Source organism: Eschscholzia californica, unplaced genomic scaffold (assembly GCF_041429995.1).
Source record: "Eschscholzia californica isolate CP2 unplaced genomic scaffold, dmEscCali1.0.p SCAF_1, whole genome shotgun sequence".
NCBI lineage: Eukaryota > Viridiplantae > Streptophyta > Magnoliopsida > Ranunculales > Papaveraceae > Eschscholzia > Eschscholzia californica.
The window spans coordinates 78,680,695-78,706,371 of record NW_028238198.1 but is presented as its reverse complement, the minus strand read 5'-3'; the positions used below and the strand labels follow the sequence as shown (position 1 = coordinate 78,706,371).

At 36.3% G+C, this 25,677-nt stretch overlaps 1 protein-coding gene and 1 pseudogene across 6 annotated transcripts; one reads left to right on the top strand and one right to left on the bottom strand.

Annotated features, from left to right (window-relative positions):
• Positions 1 to 227: 227 nt before the first annotated feature.
• LOC147569520 (uncharacterized) lies at positions 228 to 16,640 on the bottom strand. 4 transcript variants are annotated; one of them, XM_086656000.1, is made up of 25 exons: positions 16,449 to 16,640; positions 15,289 to 15,915; positions 14,894 to 15,018; positions 14,679 to 14,776; positions 14,336 to 14,569; positions 13,745 to 13,835; positions 12,573 to 12,624; positions 10,568 to 10,633; positions 8,487 to 8,641; positions 7,180 to 7,250; positions 6,824 to 7,018; positions 6,495 to 6,533; positions 5,995 to 6,102; positions 5,568 to 5,657; positions 5,281 to 5,356; positions 4,524 to 4,620; positions 4,338 to 4,407; positions 4,064 to 4,240; positions 3,780 to 3,902; positions 3,463 to 3,546; positions 3,126 to 3,310; positions 1,871 to 2,009; positions 1,721 to 1,780; positions 1,137 to 1,208; positions 228 to 554 (listed from the first exon to the last, which is right to left on the bottom strand). In XM_086656000.1, the coding sequence occupies exons 2-25, from the start codon at positions 15,840 to 15,842 to the stop codon at positions 441 to 443; spliced, it is 3,075 nt and encodes a 1,024-aa protein (XP_086512126.1). In that variant the 5' UTR covers positions 15,843 to 15,915; positions 16,449 to 16,640; the 3' UTR covers positions 228 to 440. The 4 variants fall into 4 exon arrangements, with proteins under 4 accessions (XP_086512126.1, XP_086512127.1, XP_086512128.1 ...); XM_086656001.1 differs by having other exon boundaries at positions 16,105 to 16,452; XM_086656002.1 differs by lacking the exon at positions 10,568 to 10,633 and having other exon boundaries at positions 16,449 to 16,624.
• Positions 16,641 to 18,879: 2,239 nt separating this feature from the next.
• On the top strand, positions 18,880 to 23,861 carry LOC147569519 (dirigent protein 22 pseudogene; annotated as a pseudogene). Of its 2 annotated transcripts, none has more exons than XR_015231290.1 (4): positions 18,880 to 19,021; positions 19,141 to 19,726; positions 21,486 to 21,665; positions 23,450 to 23,861. The product of XR_015231290.1 is annotated as a dirigent protein 22 pseudogene, transcript variant X2 (transcript). The 2 variants fall into 2 exon arrangements; XR_015231289.1 differs by having other exon boundaries at positions 18,928 to 19,021; positions 20,125 to 21,665.
• Positions 23,862 to 25,677: the final 1,816 nt, after the last annotated feature.

The window sequence follows — 25,677 nt, the reverse complement described above, 5'->3', positions numbered from 1 at the left end:
AAAAACCCAACTCAAAGCTTTAAAGGTTCGCCCAAAAGCTTCAAAAAACCAAATTTAAAATTTCAAACCTTCTCTGAAACTTTTAGCCAAGACTTGGACAAAATCAGAGTGTGCCGATGTATTTTGCCCCTAACACCTCCCTTGATTAATAAGTGAATATCATATCCAAATCTCCTTAGTCAAACACAGTATCATAGATACTGGCTTCTCCACAGCAAGTAATTCAATTTGCAACAATAAAATGCTCAATCATATATTATTAGCAATAAAATGTTAATTTAGTGTTAAATTCATCATTACGAGCTTACTTTACATGTTTAATTAACATATTCCACAAAATTTTGATGCCTCCCTTTTTAATTTAATAAAGGAAGATAAAGATTTTAATTCACCTATCATGCTTGTTACAAAGGATACTAGATTAAATTAGACGATAACAGTTAATCTCCAATACCAAATGGTGTTCTTTTCCTACTTCCACCTTCACCGTACTGATCATTCCATCTTCGTAACTCATTCATGCTCGTAGCATCATACGCAACCGAAGCACCCACCTAATCCAATCACAACATATTAGAGAGAATTTCATGGTACTGAAATACATATATTAGATGTATTGGCAAGAAAAGGTAACAATGCTAAAGACTCCCTGAATTGATATTTAGCCACAGGTTATACCAATTTTCCACCAAAACTGTACATTATGAACACCTAGACTCAATAACGCGAAGATGTCTAGTTGGTTATGTAGAGCTGATACGTAGTAATAGAACTGAGAGATAATTGTACGACCTGTTCACAGTTGGTTTAGATGTTCGAGAAAAGAGACGATAGTATAGTCAGCATTCAATATGTAAATATGACGTTGACTGATAACAATGTACAAAAACCCGAGAGCTCGTCGCCAATATCCTCCCTAATGGGCAAACCCTAAGTGTTTACCAGGCAGATCAGTGAGTAACCAAAAGGCTAAAACCAAGATTCTACTGGCAGAAGGTGGTGATGTGTGAAAACATGAAATCACATGTAATAGCTCCAACTTTATAGTTTATACAATCATATTTGAAAGAGATCAAAAGGAAACAGAGGTTTTCCTTAATCTGCCATACTAGATTACGGCAAAAATTAAGATATACCTTTGCTTTTGCTTCAATAAAATCCTCTAAACCAAGTGACCTTGGGAGCAGATCTGCTTTATCATTATCCCCCTAGAAAACAAAAAAAGGCAATTAATGATTAAATACTAGCAAACTTGTTAGCTGTAGAACTAGAACAATGTATTTTCATTCTAATATAAATAAGAGAATTCTAGCACTTTTTGGACTGTCATTTTTGTACTGGTATAAAGACAATTAACAAGTGTGGAACAATTTTTCATTGATAAGCCGCTCTAATATCTTTAGTTTTGATGGCAGAAGAGATCGATGTTAGCACTTAGCACAGTACCATTGTTATGCAATTGCAGGTGTAAACTAAAAGGCCACCTAGCAAAATGACTACTACGGGGCTGAGCCCCTTAGATCCGCTTGTATTGTGAGATGATATTTGAAGTGTCGGATTGTAATTGGTAACCAAAAGGGTCCAGAATATCGTATTAAAAGATCTGTACCGAACACATTGTTCGACAGGAAATTCGCTAGGAGAAACAAGAAAATAAGATAGAGATGGCAGATAGCACTAAATCAAATGAAAAACTCAATAATACCATATAGACATATACCTTCTTTTCTTCTTCCAGAAGTTCTTGCACTGGCCTATATGCAGCAGCTATACATAAATTCTGCAAATACGAAAAATAAATAAATGCAAGCACAGAATTTAACTTCTGCCAAAGTACACGTCAAAATACACCAAGCATTTAGGATGGTACCTTCAAATCACTACCAGAGTATCCTTCAGTTGCATGGGCCAGCTTATCGTATCGGAAACCAGGCTCCAGGTTTTCTTTTGCAAGAAGTATACTTAGAATTTTCTTCCGATTTTCAGCATCCGGTAGGTCCACATATATCCTATATACCAATATTATCAGATCGTCAGACATATATTTCCTTGTATCCATCAGTTGCACTGGCTAGGGGTGGGATTTCTACCCGGAAGCCCGTCACCCGTTATGGGCGCCCGCAGTCCGAACCTACCCGTGGACGCCCATGCCCGAGATGGGCATAGCCCGCCCGATCCGACGAAATATAACGGGCGGGCTCGGGTGAGGAGGCTTACCCGCGCAACCGCCCGAGCCCGAGACCACATGTTATACCCGATGGGCGCCCGAAGCTTTATCACTTAAAATTAATAATAATGGGCTTCACAAATCCTATTGCAAGATACAAAATTCATGAATTTTTCGCCCAACAACTGATATGTACTTAGGTAGGCATCATTGTGAATCTTTAAGCTTAGGAGCTGGGGAATGTTGGCTTTATTATCACAACCTCAAAGAAGTTTTATCAGTGGTCTCCAATGTGGGATTATATTCTTAAGTCCATAAAAAATTTACACTTCGCATAGTTTAGTCCCACATTGCTTATTTACTAATGAGCAAGCTTTGATAAATGATGAGAGGAAAGAGTTGAAGTTCACACTTCACATACTTAGTCCCACATCATTCATTTACTAATGAGCAAAGTTATTTGGAAGCTTTTATAAGTGATGTGAGGTGAGTAGCATTTTCATGGATCTCTAATATGTGAAAGGCTCAAGTTAAAGCATCACCCGATGCCCGACCCCGAAAGACCCGAGCTTCTACATGGGCGTGGGCGGGCTTTGATCAGTGAGAAAATAAAAAATACCCGCCCGAATTACCCGAGTGCCCGAGTGGTCAAGTAGAATAGTTACCCGGCCCGCCCGAATCCGAGACTAAGTTACCCGTGGGTACCCATACCCACCCGGTTCCCACCTAGCACTGGCAAGTTCATCTTACTAGTTTTCCTAGTGCAGAAATATACTGATAGGAGTTTTACTTGATTCTTAGCATCAGTAAACCCATATATATCAATTATATTCCAGAGTATCATAGTATCATAGACTTGTATTGAAATTCCAAGATAATAAAACAACCTAACAAATGGAATTTCATTCTGTATCTTTGCAGCAGATTGAGCTGATGATGAAAATTTCAGAACATTTACCTTCTTGGTAAGCGGCGAATTACAGCATCATCAAGGTCAAATGGTCTATTTGTAGCACCAAGGATGAGAATCCTTTGGCTATCTTTCGATCTTAGTCCATCCCAGGCTGCCATAAATTCGTTTCTCATTCTTCTTGTTGCCTCGTGCTCAAATGCTCCACCACGAGCACCAAGTAAACTGTCAACCTATTGTTAATGACATTTAGAAGAACTCAATCAGATTTCTACACCGCGATTACCGAACTACGACCAAGCAGAAGCATAGGTGATAACATTCTGTTTATGACAGCTTCTGTTTTTTTTAATTTTTGCAATAAAATTTAAAGAAAACAACTCACCTCGTCGACAAATATAATTACAGGGGCGAGCTTGCTAGCGAAGGAGAAAAGGGCCTTAGTAAGCTTTTCAGCATCTCCAAACCACTATTCAGAAATACAAATGGAAAAAGGAGTTAACAAGTTTCACACAAAAAGAAAGAGAAAAACCACGGGACAGCTGTCACCGTACAGTAACAAGGGTTGCATGTCAAAAAGTAAAGACATGATAGTCCAAGTAATACATTGCATAATATCCACAGTTCTACTTATAAAACCCATAAATATCAATCGTGATAAAGCAACTGAAGATGGTGTCTAGGTTATTTGTATTCAGGTACCTTTGATGTGAGGGTCGAGCCAGTTATGCTTATAAAATTGGCTCCTGCTTCAGTTGCCAGTGCTTTGGCAAGAAGGGTCTTTCCCGTTCCTGGAGGTCCAAAAAGTAGTATCCCTTTGCACGGCTGTCATCAATTTCCAAAATGTTAACATGGTAGGAGTCCCGTTAGGAACACTGAAACTTTAAAGAACGCATATTTATAACAAACGAGAATGTCACTGCAAGTCTAACAAAAACTAGAGTAGAAAATATATAGACAAAGCAATATCCTAGAAAACAAATCACCCGCAATAGGTTTCCATGAGAAAATAGCTCTGGTCTCCTCATCGGAAGAATGACAAGTTCATGTAATGTATTTTTCACATCCTCAAGGGCACCAATATCATCAAATTTGACTCCAACTTCACCTGGTGGAACCACTGCCGAAACGAAGTTGCTTTCAAACTCATTCTTCGCAATACTCTGCGGCAAATAAAATGGAAGAATGGTTGTAGTAATGTACGGACAATGCTTTCAGATTTTCCTAGAATTCAGAAACTTAACTCAGGGAATCAATTACCTTCAAACTTGATGTAGGCGTGCTGGACATCATCTCTTCTTCTTTAAGCCTCAGAATTGCAATCTCCAAGCTTAAAAGCAAGGTAATGAGGTCAATTTAACGATTAAGAGAAAATAATTATTAGATTGAGAATTTTTCTGTTTCTCTTAATTCTTTTTTTGTTTAATTCAAAGTGAGATGTTGTACCTTTCACGGGGAACATTTAACCTTTCCCCTTTTATTGAAGGAAGATTGCATGCTGACAAGTAATGATTCCTAGCCCAGCCAACAACTTTTTCAGCTTCTGGACGGAGTAACAAAAGAAAATGCTAATAATTAGAATGTCATTATTCGTAAATAAAGCATGCAACTGTCAGTGGCTTTACTACTAGACTGAACACATTTTTCACTTCAGTTACCAATTAAAGATCTATATTATTGCAAAGAACAAATAGGCATGACAATGCATGACTGATAAATCAAGAATGTGACAGCCAATACATGTTTGTCACGCTCGCCCACTGACTTGTGTAAATCGAGTCCTAACTCCACACTGGATAATTATTGATCAAATTTGAGTCAGAGAACCTGATGACTTGGCATATTTAATTCTTCCTTTACAGGGATAGATTGTGAATGAAATAGACACTGCTTCAGATTACTACCTAAGAAAGAGTTTAGGTCCATTGTATAAACTATAACATGAAAATAATACATAAATATAACAAAAGAAAATGACACTTTATAATACATAAACATAGCAAAAGAGAATGTAACTGCAAGTTCATGCAATGTATTTCTCATATAGTTTAAGATGTCTGTGACTACATGGTACGCACTCACTCAAAAGCATGAGACCTATATGAAAACCAATATGATTTTGTCATCCTACACATTGATTCATAAAATAAGGATACTTTCCATATCAAACTAATGGTTCTTTGCGGATTACTCAGTTGCTTACTCTGTTTAGTCAGGATAACACCATCTGTATTTATATGTAAAAGCTCTTCACACGATAATTCATGCTCCTCTAGAACCTGCAATTCATATTTGTGCAAAACATAAAACCAGTAAATTAAAGTTGCTTAAAAGTCACAAACCCTAAAGCCAAACTGTCAGCAAACAAAAAGAAAACAACAATCGACCAACTAGTGAGCAAACGCAGTCCCTATAAAGCATGAGATGGGACGATTAACAACAAATAAAGAACTATTTACCACCACAGAGCATGTTATATCAGTGGAGTACCTTATGTAGCTCATTTAAATTACTCCTTGAAATTAGAATTTTCCTGTCAACTTCAACCTGTTTATTGAATGTTCCAAGCAGTTCCTCTTCCTGAAAAATATACAATGGTGACTAGTTAAGATGGGCACAAGAATATGCTCTAGTAAAACAGAAAAAATTGTTCAACTTCTTTCAAAAAATAAATGTCAATTTTGGTGTTGAAATGAAGCATGTATTTGTTGTGCTTATATTCTTAAGTCTTAACCAAGTGGTGACTCGCAAATGCCGTCATGCTTTTCAGTGCTACTTTCAGCATTTACATACTAAAATCCAAGAAATATCACTACTGCGTGAGAAAACGGCTTTTACTTGTAAATTTGTAATATAGGGTCAAAAGCCTGGTATAATATATTTCGCTTATGTTATTTCCATGATATATATAGTTTACCTTTGGGGGATGAATCAAAATCACGTTGGCAAAGAGCTTCTGTAATTGATTTTGCCGAGGTTTCTTAGTCGCTTTCAGTCCCTCGGTAAGTCGTTTCAAGGACAGAGGCTGCAGAATCCAACATAACTTCAAGTCAATTTAGAAAGAAATAACCAAAATATGACAATATTTCAGAGAAAGAGCATCACACATCAGTATTATAGAACAATTAGAAACAAATTCACAAATTCGACACACTCTCTTTAACAAGGAAAGAAACAGGAACTAAACCAGAAATAAGCGTTGCTTTATCTCCACATGAACCTTGAAAAAATCATTTCATCTAAAGTATCATTCTATAATGGATACATTCTAGTGATTGTCCCTATCACTTTTTTCTTTTGGCAAATTTTTTCTTGTTTTATTCTTGTGTCACATATTTCCACACCAATGAAGTTTTAATAGGAAGAACAGCAGTTACCAGAGAAAGGAACATAATGTGATAAAAGAAATGTACTAACCAGCTTTGCAAGACGGCTAATATCCGGTAGTACCATTGTCTGTCAAAATCCAAAAAGGAGACATTACTTACACAGGCATCCCACAACATAAAATAGAAGTACTATTTACACTCATAACTTACATGTAGACTTGCTTTCCATGAATGATGAATTAAACACATTTTGAATAAAATACGATACAAAAATAACATACATACATTTAATAAAACAAGAGGACCTACTTTTGCTTCAAAACTATCAAAATCGAAAAGACAACTCAAAACGTGCATATTATGAACATGTGCATGTGTAAACTGTAAAGTGTATATTCTGCAACGTTTGAAACTCACAAATTTCTCTTTCTCCTTGGACCCAGTTTCAACTTTGTTTTGTCCGCAGATCAAAATAACAGGCCCTGATAATTGCTCAAACATTTCTTCCACCTTACGGAGAAACTCTTTAGTATGTGCCTTTGGAACTGCCCCTGACAACCACTGAGAAGGTTCGGGGAAATAAACAATAAGCGGTTCCAGGGATGGCAAAACCTGCAAATAATGCAAAAAAGGATTAGTTCAAAAAACATTTGACCGTCGAAGTCTAGCAGGTAGCAGAAAAAGAGAAGAAGTTAACTTAGTTCCTGACATAAATTTACAGGATAGATTAATTTCTATAAACAATCATTTACATGCTTAGTTAAGCATTTTACCTCACATAGTGCCTCCAACGCGACGTACCAATCTGTTGCCTCCAAACTAAGATCATGCTCAATGTCCTGAACTGGAAACAAAAAAATCCATCAGATATTCCAATTAATTCCAAATAAATAACTCTGATACAACAATTTACAGTTCTGACCACAGTTACAAAAATTGAACGAATTGTAGCATATGCCTAAGAGTTAAATTTTGGAGAGCTTGGACACCCTAGATTAAAGAACACAATATAGATGACAGATGACAAAGGAGCAAATGCTTGAATAGAAGTCTTCCAGCACCACCCTAAACCTGTCTAAATGACCAAAAGTAACAACTACAAGTGTTGTCAGCTACCCGAACTCTATGGACAAAGAGCTGACTTAGGTATTGTTTGGCAACACTAAGATAAGTTACTTTTTGACTTATTTAAGTAGAAAAATAAAAAAGTTAGTGTGGCAACGTGAAAATTTCCGACATCACTTAAGTTAAAATTTGACTTTCTTTTGAAGTTCATATTTTCAGCTTTTGACTTTGAAGTTAAGCAACTTTTCTTCAACATATGCACGAATTTCACTTCACCAAAAAAAATTCTTTGTTTATTTCCGCTCCACCACCACACTGTTGTACCATACCACCAGCCACCACTACACACCTCCACCACCACCACACATCAAACCTCCACCACCGCTGTATCTCAACCCCCACCACACGTCCACCACTACCGTACCTCCACCACCACACCTCAACCACCACTGTATCTCAACAACCGCCGCCACCACCATCATACCTCCACCACCACCATATCCCCACCACCGTACCTCCACCACCACCACACCTCAATCACATCATAACCACCGCCGCTTCCATCACAATATCTCAATGGCTCCACCACCACCACCACCACCACCACCAATATCAGCACCACCTCTTCCAAAAGAGTAATCATGAAAATCATAAATACATTTAATTGAAATCAGGTATCTTAATGAAAAAAGGAAAATAGAAAAGTAAATTACATTACAAAACTAATTCTTTTGACTTTTTTACTTACAAGTAACATTTTCGCCAAACATACTTCTGATAATTTTTTACTTTTTTGAAGCAAAAGAACTTCTACTTTTGGTTGCCAAACGACACCTTAGCAAAGTCACTTTAAAGCTTAAAGAGGATATAAAATATATTCTCACAGAAATGGAGGACAAAAGAGAAGTTATCTTCTATAACAGAATGATCTGTCAGAGAATATAACCATCTTCTACATCAAATTGAGCTTAAACTTTTTATTCATTGTTTCGTTCATTTAGGGGTAGAAGTATACCATGTATCCAAGAAATTGAGGATTTAGCAGCCTCTTTACCAGCTTCTTCATCCATGTCAGCCTCTTTCTTTACCTTTTCAACACGGTCCAAAATAATAGCTACTCGGTCACCATTCACCTCATAAACTTCTCCACGCTGACCTTTTGACAAAGGCCTGCAAAGAAATGCAGAGAACTGGATATAACTTGATGTAAAATGTTAAATAATCAACATAAATACAATGAGCTAATTATGACCAACGAAACAGAAAGGTTGTAATACACGGATTGCAAGTTTTACTCAACTACTAAAAAAGCTACTTCTGATTTATCAAGCACTTGTGTTTTAAAATTCAGTAGATGCATACGCCTCAAGGCGCGCCTCACGCGAGGCGGTCAGTTTTCGCCTCAAGGCACACGCATCTACAGAAAATAAAAACTCACAAGCATCGTTTAAGTTAATGCAACATAAGAAGTAACAACATTTAGCTTTCTTGTCTGTTAAATACTTGAGTCCTTATATTATTGTAGCAAAGTGAAAAAGACTATCATTTGACAATTTTACATAAATGTGGTATCACTTCTTTTTGTACAAGAATTAGTGGTACGCTTTTGGGCATCAAAGCATACACCTCAAGACGGTGCTTCGCTTTTTCGGAGCAAACCACCTTGAGTCGGGAAAACATTTGGTTAGACATTGAACAGGCACGCAAATTGTAGGCAAATTCTCAACACATACTTTCATGAGTTAAGCATCCATGCAGAATGCATATGTTGCAGGCTAGACGTCCAGAGAGAGGTAAAGACCGTGACACTGATAACATGGAAACGAAATGAAGGAAAACGAGAAGCATCGCCAAAATAGAAGCTACTGCCTTCCCTTCCTTACTAGAAACAACCCCAACATTAAATAACAGAACAGAAGCTGGGCCTGGCCAAACCTCTGATCCATCACTCTATATTTCTATTGGGAAAATAAAATTTATATTAGAATAAGAAAAGAGATAATGTCCGCGACCGAACTACAAAATGCAAAACATATTACGAAGGCGTGAATATTATATGCAGCAGAAAATCAATAACTACGTGAAGGGATAAATCTCTTTAATTTAATCCCCAGCTTCCCAACATCTTATCATGCATATACCCCATTGCTTATATTGAGAGGCTGCATTATGGTCTGAACTCTGAAGACTATTAGCCCGTAATGCTCTTATAATCCTGCAGCACAGACATTTTGATAGTACCAACTCACTGCAAATTCTAACTCCGACAAGAAATTCTGAGCTATTCTAACATGCAAACTCTTTTATTTTGTTTGGGGTCACTCAGTGAGCCTATAGCACAGATGTGCTGGTTCAATCAATCTTGTATGGTACATTATTTCATAATTATTGTCCCTACGCATTTACGCACTCTAATAGGAAGACTAGAAGAACGGAAGTCTGAAACTCACTGCAAGCAGAAAATTACAGATAGAATTCTGTCTCTGGTGGGACAATATACTTCTATTCTAAGTAGTACGACAGTTCTATTAAATGATCATACTATCATAAAGTGACTTGTGCATGACTATATGAGTATAAAGCACAGAGTTGACAAAGATGTGGCACAATTACTCTGAAGTATTCTGGTTAGCTATACAGCTGTAACAGCTCAATTTCAGAAACAATGTTCATACTAATGCTCTTAAAAAATTTTAAGATCTAGCCCAATAATATAATTTAGAACATAGAAGTTGACACTTTGCCGGAGAGGAAACTAACCAACCCGATGGGAATGAGAGTAGGTATACTACACATAACGCACAGTCAATGAGAAACCAAAACAACCAAGTGACCAACTTGAGAGCAGATGAAATTATGAAGTTGTTTATTTTAATGTTTTTATCCCTTTTGTAGATATACTGAAGACAAAACAGCTATCTAAGCCCTCCGAAGGTGAAAAACCTTAGTGGCTTGCACATAAAATAAACATTAATATTTAACACTATAATGCATTTCCAACTTCCAGGAATTGCCGAGAGTACAAATGACTCAATGAGTCAAACTCTGTAGCCAATAGTTACCATCTATATATATTGGGGAGACTTACCAACCCACCTGGAACGCATAATTGTATAAGCACTTGCTGGACCATCGGAAGTTGGAATTTTCCCAAAGACGATCCTGTGATGCAATATATGCCAACAATTAGGAGTCGGGTAAGTCAAAGTTGAAGGGAAGATGATTAATAGGGGTGTTGAAGAGAAAGAGACAACAGAAGGTATCCTAATTGAAGGCTGACACTTTTCATTTTCAGGAATGTGGTTTTAAGCGCAATCTCAGGGTAGAAACAAAAGAAATCTCCTACATGTTCAATATCTACGCATGAATGTTAAACCATTCTTAGCAATCAAAACGTCCACTTCATAGTTTCTGGTTTCTACGGATTTTTAAAATGGTTGAGCAGAAACCCAAACAACTAAATTCTAAAATAAATTTAAATATGATAAGTAAGAAAATAGATACATCAAAAGATTCAATACTAATCAGAAAGAAATGTCCTAAACAAATATTATCTGGGAATGTAAGTGTCTATGAGTAGCATTAAGGCATTATTTAAACATGATTTCAAAAAAATAAATGAATCTATTAGAATCTTAGAGTTTAAAAGTAAAGTTTCCGAGTACAGATATAGATTATAGAGGCACACGAATATTAGCAAGAGACGAGGTCTTGTTAGTCTTCGAACTCCTAAAGACCCTGAAGTAATGATTTTGTAACTGATTGTTTTGTTTAACTTTCATTTTGTAATGATTTTGTAAGTGTTCCAAAAGCTGCTTCTAGAGGACATTATTTCTTATCCTACATTATGCCTACTAGCAAGAAATACCTTCTATACACTAAATAACTGAACTCCAGAGAACTTCATACAAAATCTTTCGCAACAAAAAGACTGAAGTGATCATACATATAAACTATAAAACCATAATTTTATAATTTATGGAATAAACTTCAACACAAGAAGTGAGCTTCAAATACATCTGAATCTCAACATCTGTAGTTCATTAACTTGATCAGTTAGGTATGATTCATGTTTCCAGAGCCTAGAAAACCCCGACGAATTAGGACAGTGATATACTTAACACACTTATAGCTCTATATTTAGGAATTTTTCCACAATCTGCAGATGTGAACTGCTCATTAGTCATTATATTACGAAGCTCTACTTTAAGTGGAAATAAAATGGAGTAATCAAGTTGATGACACACACTCTCTAAAGAGTCTAAACTATGAGAAAGAATCAACGCCCACAGTATCTCCCAAACAAAAAAAAGTGAGGCAGTCAAATCGGCTATGCCAATCAGAACAACTCGTCAAAGTCGCAGTGATTTAGCCAATAATGTCTACATGGCAGTCTGGGTAGACGATAAAAAGAAAAATTAATATTCTACAAGGATTAGAGAGACTAATTTAATACTTAGTGAAGAAAAATTGTACCACGCAGCCAAACACCAATTATAGCTTGTTGCTATAATTATGTTGTGGGATGTCCTTCAGGGATCCTTTATAAACGTTCCACATGAAATTCCGGGAGTTATTTACGAGGTCCAGAACTAAAACTATGATTTGGGAGGTCTTAATTGCAGTTATCTTTGTATGCAAAATTGAGTAGTGTCAACCATTGTTACTCCGTTGTGCAATAATACGTCGACATTCATGACCTAAGAGAACCGTTAATTTAACCCTTTTAGAGTTAAGGATGGGTCGGGGACTGATAATTAGATACGTAAGAGGTCAGGCTTGGTTCTAATATTACCTTCAATGTATTTGAGTGTCTATTGAAAATGCGAATGGTTTCTATCATGGGGAATCGACGATTGATGGGTAACTGCTAATAGGACTATAGGAGAGCAATAGATCAGGATTGGTTGTAACCTTCCCTACTGTGTATCTCAAATCCTCTGTCCAAGTCTTTTGCAACTTAACATAAAAGTTGCCTATCTCCTTCCCACTTGACCAATCTAATTTTGGCATAACCAAATTGTATTTACGCTACGTTGCAATGTAAGTGTAAAAAAAGAGTGAAGTTGTGTATCAGCCTAAGAGGGAGAAGATGACAAACCTGTCCTCAGATTCAACGGATGCAGAAGGCCCGACGTATATCACACGATCCCCTGAAATAAAATCAGGATAGTAACCACAATTTATGAAGTATTAGTAAGACTGAAAATTATAAGCAAACCCTCAAAACAAATTACAAATGCAAAACACTATAAAAAAAAACTAAGAGGGTTTATGTGAGTTTTGGTAAAGTTTCAAAGATATTATATCAATGGAATTAATAATGTTGGCTAGATTTGTTCAAGAGCACATATCTAATTTATATACAATAGGAGATTATCCAAACATGCCTACAGGACAAAAAGTTTACCTTAAAAGTGCACTGCACAAGTTTATTACTTTGATGAAAACTCTAGCTTCTTATATATTTATTTTATTACTACTCTTTTGATCAGGATAATTCAAAAGAAAGAGAACTAAACAAGCATATCAAATATCAAATCAACAGTATATGTTTGGGCCTAGAGTAGTGTTTTCATCATATTAGGGGAGTTTTAAGCTCTTAGCTATCAGAAGTTGTCGGTATGATAGTTGGCTCAATCATCCATTTATTCTTTGCCCAGCCTTCTTTATAAAGATTGTCATTTCCAAAAACTATATATCCTACGTAGTTGGTCTCGGCTCGGTCTCGGCCCTCTCCCGGTACAGAGACAGCATCTTTTAATTATTTGGAACTTCTTTTTTGGAAGCTTATAAATCCTAATTGTATGCTACTACTTATTACCTTCTTAACTACTTTCATATTACCAATCAATCTAAGATGAGTAACAATAATATTATATAGATATTTTAGGTCTTTTGCCTTATACAAACTTCGAAAATACTATAGAAACATTGAAAATTCTAGTAGATTAGGAATACAATTTTTTTATTATGATAAGACTTTGTTCATTATGAATGTTTGAAGTAACTTCATGTTTAAAGTCAAGAGAATTATGAGGTAATGAAGAATCAGGTAATTAAGCTTATTACTTAGTACTTATTAGCTATACATGTTGTCGCGGTCGAGGTTCTCGGTCCGTCTCGGTCTCAGTCTCACCCTTTGACCGGACCGAGATTGAGACAGAGACCAACTACATATAATATATCCAAGCGGACAGGCTACCCTAAAAACCAAACCGGAATTTCTGATAAATAAAAGGGTACTTAAGAGATTAAGTTAGTAAGCAGTACCTTTCTTATATGGTCGTGCAGATTGATCTTGCGACTGAACTGTATGTGGCTGCGCAGACCCTGATGTACTTTCAGGTTCTCCAGAGACTCTCTACCGATGGTGTCGCCCAAAATGTAAATAAACATAAGAGATCGCATAAATTTAACAATCTATACAGGGTGTGACAACTTATGCAGAAATAGAGAAAGACCAATCGTGGTGTAACATCCAACACATAACATGGTCGAAGAGGTAATTTCAGATATTCCAATGAAAACAATGAACTGTGTCAATTGACAATTCTTCTTAAAAAGACCGTGTCAACTTCATGGCTCGTGTGGTATATATGACCAAATGAAGATGACATCGAAATACATAAATAAACCATCTAAAAGATGAAATCATGGTCACAAAAGTTATTCAGGCTAAAAACTAGAACCTTGCAAGTCACATAGGCATCACAATTGACTTGAATTTTACATATCTAACAATCTAATGTGAGGTTTGAATTTCTTTACATGTGGAAATCATTTTGTATTTTTGTCATATTTAAGCAAATACAGTTAGATAGATCACTATCTAATTTCATTATGGCCCTGCATTTTCCTTACCTTCTCAAATTCATCCATAGCTTCTGGAAGAAGCTTTTTAAGAGCTTCAGCAGATGCTTGTAGATCAACTGTATCATCTTCACTGCCTGATTTTATCTCACTGCTACTTTCGCATTCTTCCTCAATGCTTGCATCATTTTCATCATCGACCTCAGAATCAGTAATATCTTCATCCTCCGACTCTGCATTGTCGTCCTCTGATTCACTTTCTGATGTGCATTGATCACTAAATTCCTGTTTAAGATAATATAAAAAAGCTTGTAGTGTTACAATTTGAAGTATGAAAAACATAAAAGAATATTTTGATTCAAGCAAACCAAGTCAAAGAACATCAAAAACATACAGAGTAAGTCGCAAGAATACTACTATCAAGCACCAACAGAGGGACTTTCATATCACGTGCAAGTGCTCTGATTAATCTTTCACGATAAAGCTCGGTTCCTGCAGAAAGCAGATGTTGTCCAACAACTTATTCCGATGACGGGAAGAGAAAAAAAAAAAAAGTAGATGGAAAATTTACGTGTCCAATAAGAACAAAGACAATGATGAGTAAAGAACCTGGAATGCTCTGAAGTAGTATTCTCCCACTTGAGGAGGCCAATCTAGCACCATAAGATGCAGTAACTTTCCTATGCTTCAAATGTGAAGTAGCAGATTCCACTAATAAGTTTTTTGTAAGTTCACTGAAACAAGAGAAAAAATATTAAGCACTTGAACGATACTCATGTTACTTTATATATAACTTATCAAATAAATCTTTTACTTGAAATTGGAAATGGTATACCACGGATACTTATGTTTTTTAGCAACTACACTGAACACTGTCGAAGGCGATATATGATAACAGACAGATGGAGTTTGTCAAGAAAAAAAGCTATAAACTTTTTCTACGACCACCAGTAAACATGACAGCATAATATAGAGAAAACCCAGAAGGAAAGAAAAGTAATTACTCAATGTGGTATGGAAATGTTTCCCATGAAACAGTAATCTTCTCCCATGGAACCACCTTCCGCAGGAACTCCTTTTTGAACCTTTCCCGCCTAGAAAGAAACAGATACTCCCTCTGCTTACTCTCGATAAACAATTTCTCATTGATTAACCATTCCTTCTGATCTTGTTCCCCAAGCCGAGCATGAGCATCACAATTTTTAACATTTTCTATTACTTTCTCTGTCTTCACATTCCCTTTATCAAAACTAGTCACATCCTTTACTACATGTTTATCCTCACTTGTATTCCTTCCACCGCCTTTAGAACTATAAAACCTTAATCCGTTATCCTTCCAACGAGTATCAAGCCGTCCAAAATTATGACCACTAATTGGTCGTGAAAGAACTCTTCTAATCAAACTAACATTTGCCAAACTATCTTCTTGAAAAACTCTCCGACAACAACTTCGAGAATGCGAAGATGTTTCAAACTGATTTAACCTAATCAAACATCTGTATGGTTGAATGACAGAATGCCATTGTTTACTTTTGAAGTTCAATTTCCTCGTGTACATTGCAACTATAGACTTCTGATAGAAAAAAAAATTGAGAACCCTATAAGAGCTTTCACTGGTTCATCCTAATTACCTGAAAATGAATATAAGTGTATCTAAAATTATCACATTGTTTATAAAGTAAGTAATTAGGGCTAAAACACAAACTCCTCTAAGCATTCAATACGAAAAAGATAAGATTGACATCAAAACAATACGATATAACAATGCAAATAACAGAAAGTTCAAAACTTTATCATAAATCTAGTTCAATCTGAAATACCTGGAAAAGTTATCATAAAGTTCAAAACTTTATCATAAATCTAGTTCAATTTGAAACAAAAACACAATGTATTGTGGATTGAATAATTAATCTCAAAAACAGAAGAATCTTCAGATTGAAATCCACGAACTAATCAATCAAACAACAGGAAAAAAAAAGGTTAGAAATTTAAGAGATTTTTATAATGAAAACACCAAAGGAGGATTTGAGATGTAGATTTAGAACATCAAAAGAGGGAGAAGTTCATGGATTTGAATCTTAATAAAGTGAATAACCAAAAACAGTAACAAGAAAATAGCGAAAGAAATTGACGGATTCGAAGCTAGAGAGAGAAAGTAACCGACCTTCTAGGGTTTGGAGAGGAGAGGGACTGTTTCCGGAGGTTTCTTTCTTTCTCTTGGGTGATGTTTCTCTTCACGGTTCAAAGGCTCGAGCAATACTAGATTTCCCGCAATTTTGCACGGGTTTTTTTGGCCCGCAACTTGAGGTTAGCAATCTCCCTCGTCGTTAGATCTTTGTCGCGAGACCATATCCTGTGGTGATTATAAGCCGCGGGCCTTAACATCATATAGTAGATCATGGTTCGGATAGTACTAGGTTTGTGGTTAGAAGTATGGTAGCCTCTAGAGGCGCCCCTCTTTTTTCACTGTTCGTCTCTTCCCCTGCCCTTAGAGCATCTCCAAAGCAAAACTCAAAAAATCTCTATTTAGTCAAGTTCCAGTTGAGATTTCCACTCTTAGAGCATCTCCAATGCAAAATTCAAAAAAATCTCTATTCGTCCTATTTATCGAGTTCCAAGTGAGATTCTCAGTCATAGGTGGCGAAAATAGAGATCCTCAATTCTTGTATGTCTCTAATGCAACACTCTAAACTTGTTTTTTTTTTCTGCTTATGTGGCATGGTTATTTTTGCAAAAAAATAATTAGTTATTTTGGAAATATACGTAGACTTGATTTCTATTGGTTGAAATTCAAATATCGATGAATTAGACAATTAGAGATATCTCAAAAGGACACTCTATTTCTAGAGTGTCCTCTTCAGATATCTCTATTCCACTCTTGACACATCATCTTTGATATCTTAGTTGAGTTTTGCATTGGAGATGATTTTTTAAGAAAAACTCAAAAACTCCTATGTGGCACTCCGAGTTTCTAAGATTGAGTTTTGCATCGGAGATGCTCTTAGAGCATCTCAAATGCAAGACTCGAGAAAAACTCTAAAAATCCTATGTGTCAAGTGTGAAAAATGGATCTCTAAATGGTCCCTTTCCTATTTGACCATTTAGAGAGACTCTATTTCAAAACCATCTCCAATGCAACACTCAGGAGAAACTTGAATCTTGACACATCACTTTAGAGATTCATGTTGAGTTTTGCATTGGAGATGGATTTTAGAGAAAAACTCAAAAAAATCCTATATTGCACTCTAAGATTTAGAGTTTAAGTGTTGCATTGGAGATCTAATGCAAAACTCAAAAGAAACTCTAAAAACCATATGTGTCGAGTGTTGCATTGGAGATCTAAGAGCATCTCCAATGCAACACTCAATCTTAAAAACTCCGAGTGCCACTTAGGATTTTTAGAGTTTTTTCTTAAAAATCATCTCCAATGCAACACTCTATTTGGATCTCTGCGATGATGTGTCGAGAGTGGAATAGAGATATCTCAAGAGGACACTCTAAAAATAGAGTGTCCTCTTGAGATATCTCTAATTGTCCAACACATCAATATTTGATTTTCAACCAATAGTAATCGAGTATTCTATATTTTCTAAAATAACTAATTATTCATTTACAAAAATAACTATGCCACATAAGTAAATAAGATAAGTTTAGAGTTTTGCATTGGCGACACACAAAAATTGAGGATCTCTATTAACGCCACCTAGGAGTGAGAATCTCAATTAGAACTTGACACATAAGATGAATAGAGCTTTTTTTGAGTTTTGCATTGGAGATGCTCTAATGCAAAACTCAAAAGAAACTCTAAAAATCCTATGTGTCGAGATTCAAATATCAATCTCTAATTTTTTCCTTTCTTATTTGTCAAGATTGAGATCCTCTATTCGAAGGACTTCTCCAATGCAACACTCTAAAACTCCAAAAATTGCTAATGTGACATTTTTTTTCATTAAAATATATGAAAATATTGAGTTGGCACTAAGAGATATCTCAAGAGGACACTCTACAGATGAAGCGTCCTCTTGAGATATCTCCATTCCACCCTCGACACGTCATTTTAGAGATTTGAATTGAGTTTTGCAGTGGAGATGAATTTTAAGATAAAAACTTTAAAAGTCCTGCGTGGCACTCCGAGTTTCTAATATTGAGATTTGCATTGGAGATGCTCTTAGGTGGAGAAAATAGATATCTTCATTTTTTTTGTGTCTCCAATACAAAACTCTAAACTTATCTTATTTTTGTAAATAAAATAATGAATTATTCAGAAAATATAGAAGACTCGATTTTTAAAATAATTCACTTGATTGTTTTTGTGGTGGAGAGAGATGTGTGGTGGAGAGGGAAATGAGGTGGAATTAATATTTTATTTTTATTTTTAATTTTGAAAAAAGATTTAAAGGAAGGGTAGTTAGGACAATTACGTCAAAAAAGGGGGCCATATTTGAATTTACAGAATTTTGGGGGCCATATTTGAAGCTGGTCACAAAGTAGGGGGCCATATAGGAATTAACTTTTTTTTTTTTTTTTTTTTTTTTTCTGTTGAAACGAGGTAGCTGGTTACTTATAAACTAGAATGTATAAAAAATGGCGCCATTAGAGATCATGTTATTATCTCTTTGTATACCGAGAAAAGTAGAGAAAGAGAAGAACCTGGTTTCACTCCTCAGTGCTTAAGGGTGTTTTGTTGCAGCAAATGGCTCAACCTACTCTTGCCCTAGGGTTAAGTTATTCCTCCTGGTCAGTATCTCAATTTTCAACCTTGTAGTTTAATCAGGATATTCACTCTCTATGTTCCTTTTTTTTTCTCATTTTACTTCAATCTGAATTTTATTGCATACTAATTATTGCTTTTCTAGGGCATTTGGGGAGGGCATTTGCTCATTAGCTTATGAATTCCAAGGTCTTTATAAAGATGAATTCAACTTATCACATTCCGTCTGAAAGATCCAATTGTATATAGAAAATTTCTCATGGGACGAATGGCTCCTCTTTTCCTTAGCTGATCCTCAGCTTTCCTAAAAGTGCTGCTCAGATATTGAAGCTGATTCTGGATGGGATGCCCTTTCTCCACAAAAAGCTTGTATTTTCTCGAATTATCGTTTTCTCCTTTTGTATACTTGAGATAACATTGCTTGACTGAGAGAGGTTCTTCAATACTGTAATAGTCCCACATCGCTCGCAAGAGTGTCCAGAGACTGAGCTATAGGTGTACGCTCAAGCTTAGTAAGTACTAAGGCCGTTTGGGTGGGCTTGTGGTGCCTTCGCCAAGAACAAAACCCCTTACCTGTGTGAGGTGGTTAAAGCGGGGACAATATGGGCAATTGCTATGGCTTGGGGCATTACAAATACCCTCACTCCACTTGTAAACATCATCATCGTTAGATTTTGCTACCTGATACAACATATGAAGCAGACCCGTGATATCTTCCGACCTCTTCTAAGGTTTAGATTCTAGCTTATGCTTCCTAACTGTTGTTTTACTTTTTATATACAATTCGACCCACATAGACGTTTTGGTGCACACATAATGTCACACGTAGACTATCTTGGAACTAAGTTTCGTGACTGTTTTATTTATAAACTTCTTCGACAGACATAGTTTGTAAGCGTCAACTCTAATGCTAAGGGAATACACTTATTTTATAGGATGTGCTAATAATTTTATATGGATTTCAGTTTATTTATTTGATTTGATGCTTTTATGAAATAACAAAGCAACTCTAGGCAAGGCAGCATTATTGGTAGGGGGAAAGTGTTAATACCAAAGTCAAACCTCACCAAACAAGTAATTTAAGAATATCCTATCCTACAGATTTATTAATTAATTTATCCATGCTCAGATGACGACCTGGAATTGGTGTATTATTGTCTCGACATCTATAAGTACTATCTTCTCTCTCAATAACAAGCACTACCTATACCCGAAATCTTTTAGAGAGGGAGAAAGAGATTTAAAGAGCAAAAAGAAAGATGGGTATCACTAGAGTTACAGCTCATTTTGTGTTAGTGAAATTCTTGGTTGTTCTAATGGTACAAGCACAAGCCCATCCAGATTGGGCAAGTGAGACATTAACATATAAAAGGGCAGGCCACGAGAAGGAAACAAAGCTACACTTTTACCTCCATGATACTGTTAGTGGCAAGAATGCAACGTCTATTAGGGTGGCTGAAGCACCCAGCACAAACAAATCTCGAACTTTCTTCGGGGCAGTGGTTGTAATGGATGCCCCACTGACAGCAGGACCTGACCCGAACTCTGAACTTTTAGGTCGAGCGCAAGGTCTATATGGGTTCTCAGGACAGGAAGAAATATCCTTGATCATGGGAATCAGCCTTGTTTTCACTAGTGAATGCAGGTTGAATGGGAGCACTCTTAGTGTTCTGACCCGTAACCCGGTTAGCCACACAGTTCGGGAGTTTTCCATCGTTGGAGGAACTGGGTATTTCAAGTTAGCCCGTGGATTTATAAAGGCTAAGACCTATTTGCTCAACCTAACTACCGGAGGTACAATAGTGGAGTATACTTGTACCGTTATTCACTACTAGTTGAAAAGAACTTCGCCAGTGTGTGAGCATGTTATAAGTGTTTCTATATTCTTGTAGAGATGATTTTTTTGTAATCAGATCGATAATTGGATTGCTTGAATAAAATGTTTCCTCTTTTGGTCATGTGGAGTTGATTTGATCTGTTACTTATAACATTTAGGCTGATTTTGTTGTCCTGGTGAATTTGTTATGCATTTTGTCGTAACTAAGGTCATGGAGATGGATCGATGTGCTCTTTGGAGCTATTTAAACATTGATGCAGAGAGTCCACAAATCTCATTTTGAAACTCAGTTTTTTACATCTAGGAACAGTAGAATTTTCTTAAGATAGTTGCAGTTTTGTTTTCTGTTTTTTGGTTTGATTATGCAACTCTGAGAATGCTACACTTCGAATTCGATAGCTGTGGACCATACCTTCTTCATATACTCATATTGATCAATCCCTGCGTTTTAGTTTCATAAAGAAGTCCTTGATTTCATCTTGATTTCATCTTGATTTGCGTCTATACTAGGTTACAGATTTTGGGATTACAGAGAAAAATCTTAATTTTTTTTTTTATCTTCTTCTGTTATATTTTGATTTGTCAAAAATGTTATCTAATTGACTAATTACGAAGGTTACATGTGACTAAAGAAATGGGTACTTTTGCCTCAGTTGTAGAATACTGGTATAAGCTGGAATTTTATCAGATTTTGCCGCCATTAGCCCCCATTACCGTGTACAGTTTCCTTACCAGAAAAGGAAGAGAAGAACTTTATGTCACTCCTTAAGTGTGATTTGCTGCATCAAACTGGCTCAAGCTACTGTCACGGTGTCACCTGCAGGTTATTCTTGGTTAGTATCTCAACTTTTAGTTTAATCAAGCCGAGTTCCATTATTTAGACCCTCAAAACGATAGTTTTATGATTGTTAGATTTCGATAGTTTCATGTTATCTAGAGATTCTACAATTTCTTTTTGTTTAGACCCTTCTTTAGGATTAAGGAACCTCTGATACTATATAAGGGTTCTTCTAGGAATTATTCATTTAATTCAGGTAATAACATCATCAAATTCTCTAGATTTGAAAGTTTATCAGTGTTTGTAAGTTTAAGGTGTTATCAACTTTTTTGGAGTTCTCCGCTGCCTCAATATTATCCTGATTTGGCGTCCGACGAGCTAAAACTATTTATTTGACTTGATATTAATGAACTAATAATGCAATCGCCAACAGTATTGTTAGTGGGCATATATTTAATTACATTTTTACCTCCATGATATTATTAGTGGAAATAATCCAACGGCTATTATTGTTGCTGAACCACCCAGTTCAAGAAAATCTCCAACTCTTTTTGGGGCATTGGCCATAGAGGATGATCCATTAACTGCAGGACCCGACCCGAGCTCTGAACTTCTGGGTCGAGCCCAAGGTTTATATGGATCTTCAGGACAAAAAAAATGGGACCTTAATCATGGGAATCAGTCTTGTCTTCATAAGTGAATGCAGCTTCAAAGGAAGTACTCTTAATGTTCTGACCCATAACCCGGTTGCCCACCCGGTTCGTGAGTTCTCGATCGTTGGAGGAACCGGGTATTTCAAGTTAGCCCGTGGGTTTATAAATGCGAAGACCTATTGGCTCAATACTACCACCGGAGATGCCATAGTCGAGTACACTTGTACCGTTATTCACTATTAATCAAAAGATCCGTGCAGCTTATTAAGCACCAAAGTAAGGCTGTTATGTTAATCAGTGATTGGTCAACCCAATTACCCAAACTCCAAGTGCTTGAAAATATTGTGGATGAGCCATTTTTTAGTTACATCAATAACTGGATTGCTTGAAGGAATTGTTTTTTTTTTCTTTTTTAATTATTTAATAAGAGTGGATTGATATTTTATTTGTTCAACAATGGATGATTGAGATTTAGAATGGGATTTTCTTCTAAACTACCTAATACTACAATCTAGTTCGATTATGCAGTCAATGAAGCATTTAGAATTATGAATTATTTGCTCATTACACAGACCGTAGTTGACATTTCATGTTTAAAATTTAAAATATATCTAGTATATATAGGTATATATATATTCATATTTCGGACCCTGAGCCTATAAGTATGACTCGTTAACATGTATAACTCTCGTCTGCTTTTAGAGTTGGAAAGTATATAAATAGTTTCCAAAATTTCAGATTCTTAAATGTTTGTTGCAAAACTTAGTCATTTGGCCATAATTTAGTCATTCTTCGAGAAGAAACTTGTTTGTCATGTGATTTTGCTTGTTTAGTCTTGTGAAAACAGTGAGTGATAAGTCATGCTTTCGAACATAATCTTTGGCTTACATCGGAATTTCTCCTGTCCCGCTTCCATTGTTTCTGAACTGTGGTAGTACCGAATGGCGTTCATGCTATCACTGAGCCACTAACTCTCTTTAAAATCTTCATATATTTGATTGTGGAAGGACTAGAAAAAATTAAGTTGCCCTTGTAAAAAAGTAGCATTCGGTGACACTTCTTTGTTTCGTGACCATTTTTCTGAATGAGCTCCACTTTTCCTTCATCTATTTGAATTGAAACTTTTATTATATATCTCTAAAGTTAGATATTCTTACTCACATTACCTTGTCTCACTTTGGTACAGGTAACTTCAATCACTTGCTCGTGCCGTAGTTCTTTCTGAAACGCCCTGAAAGAGGCGGTTGAAGATCAGCTATACCTGAGCCTTTTGATTGGTATAGCACCATTTTTAGCTTCAATGCAGGATACCAAAACCTTCATCCAAATGACTTTGATCAGAGAGTATTTCATCGAGTTGGAAGAAATATATAGGCATCAATTTTCCGAGGATCCAAAAGGCCTTGTAAGAATAATTAACTTTGCCGTTTTATGTGATTCAGTGTGAGCTTATGGAAGCAGAGAAACAACAAAATTCATGTTCTGTCAAACTAGTATATTCTCATATGGGTATTTAGACTGATATTAGTTGCTTGGGAGAATTTCCTGGGGAAGACTTAAAAGGGAGATTTTACAAGGCAATGCACAAAGTTGTTAAAGACAATCTTGTTAGAAAATTAAATTCTAATATGCGGAAGTTACATACCTTCAGCCATTGTTGATTAAGTGATAAACTGGAATCCAAAGATAATCACAGAATACTGAAGTTCTTCTAACCCCAATCCTCTCCGTAAGTTTGTTGTTGTGTTTTTGATGGAGAGACACAAGCATTAATATAGGAGGGGTTAGGGACCTTCAGTTATGGTAACTATTCCCACTTCTTTTCCATCGAAGAAGGGGGTAGTGGGTTGGTTATTGTAACCAACTTTATCTCCCAATTATTCTTAATACCCACGTAAGCAAGCATTTACTGAATTCAAATCAGTAAATTGGTCAAAGCCAAAATAGAGGGAAATAAGGAATGTGGGCCACCCTTAGTCTCTAAGAAGAGACGTGTCCAACATTCTCCCACTTGGCCCACATGCTATATTTCATAAGTACATGGGTGATGGACTGTATGGCCAAACAAACACTTAGATTGGGATATCACTCATTCTTAATTAAAGAACATATCACACGAATCATAGCGGTCACATTCCGATAAGTGAATGCTTCCTTCCATGTATTACAATGCATTATGCTCTCTAACTAAGCACTTGATGAGCATAACTTCCGAATGAGTAATTTCTGACAAAATTACTCAGGTCCTCCTTTAATATCACAATGGATATAAGATGGTTATTCTTTATGTGCACGAATAAAACTATTTATTCAAAATAACCAAACACCTTAAATAGTCAAAGAAAGTACATGTCAAGCATTACATAAGTTAACAAAGACCCATACGCTCCACATGATCTAAGAACACTTGTGCCGGCAACGCCTTAGTCATGGGATCCGCAATCATTAACTTAGTACTGATATGCTCAATGACCACAACATGTTCCTTAACTTTATCTCTGACAAGAAGGTATTTTATGTCGATATGCTTACTTCTGCTTCCACTCTTATTGTTTTTAGAGAAGAAAACCGCAGCAGAATTATCACAAAGGATCTTTAATGGTCTCTCTATAGTATCGACAATTTTGAGACCCGAAACAAAGTTTCTCAACCATATTGCTTGTGTCGTTGCTTCATAGCATGCAATGAACTCTGTTTCCATAGTAGATGTTGCGAGGATGGTCTGTTTGGTACTTCTCCAAGATATAGCTCCTCCAGCAAGAAGAAAGATATATCCCGAAGTAGATTTTCTTGAATCCACACATCCCGCAAAATCTGAATCCGAATATCCAACCAGCTCCAGATGGTCAGTATATCCGTAGGTCAGTCTGTAGTCCTTAGTTCCTTGCAGATATCTCATAACTCTTTTCACAGCCTTCCAATGTTCTTTCCCGGGATTGCTTTGGTATCTTCCTAGCAGTCCCACCACGAAAGCAAGATCAGGTCTTGTGCAGACCTGTGCATATAAAAGGCTGCCTACTGCTGATGCATATGGAATGTCTTTCATCTCCCCCTGTTCCAATGCATTCTGTGGACATTGACTTAAAGTCAATTTTTCCCCTTTAGCGATTGGCGCTACAAGTGATGCACAGTTATGCATCCTGAATCTTTCCAAAATTCTTTCGATGTAGGCTTTCTGAGATAATCCTAAGGATCTTTTAGATCTATCTCTGTGAATCTCTATGCCTATGACATAAGAGGCTTCACCTAAATCCTTCATCTCAAAATTCTGAGAAAGAAATTCCTTAGTCTCATGTAGCAATCCCAAATCACTAGTTGCAAGTAAAATATCATCTACATATAGGACTAGAAATATGTATTTGCTCCCACTGACCTTAAGGTATATACATTGATCGACAATGTTTTCTGTAAAAC

Bases quoted from the DNA above. Each gene is read 5' to 3' on its own strand.
- LOC147569520 (XM_086656000.1), bottom strand. From the start codon at position 15,842: ATGTACACGAGGAAATTGAACTTCAAAAGTAAACAATGGCATTCTGTC. The intron at 10,634-12,572 runs GTTTGTCATCTT...ATTGCATCACAG, and splicing joins TCCGTTGAATCTGAGGACAG to GATCGTCTTTGGGAAAATTC. The intron at 5,357-5,567 runs GTACTCCACTGA...TATGAATTGCAG, and splicing joins ATTTAAATGAGCTACATAAG to GTTCTAGAGGAGCATGAATT.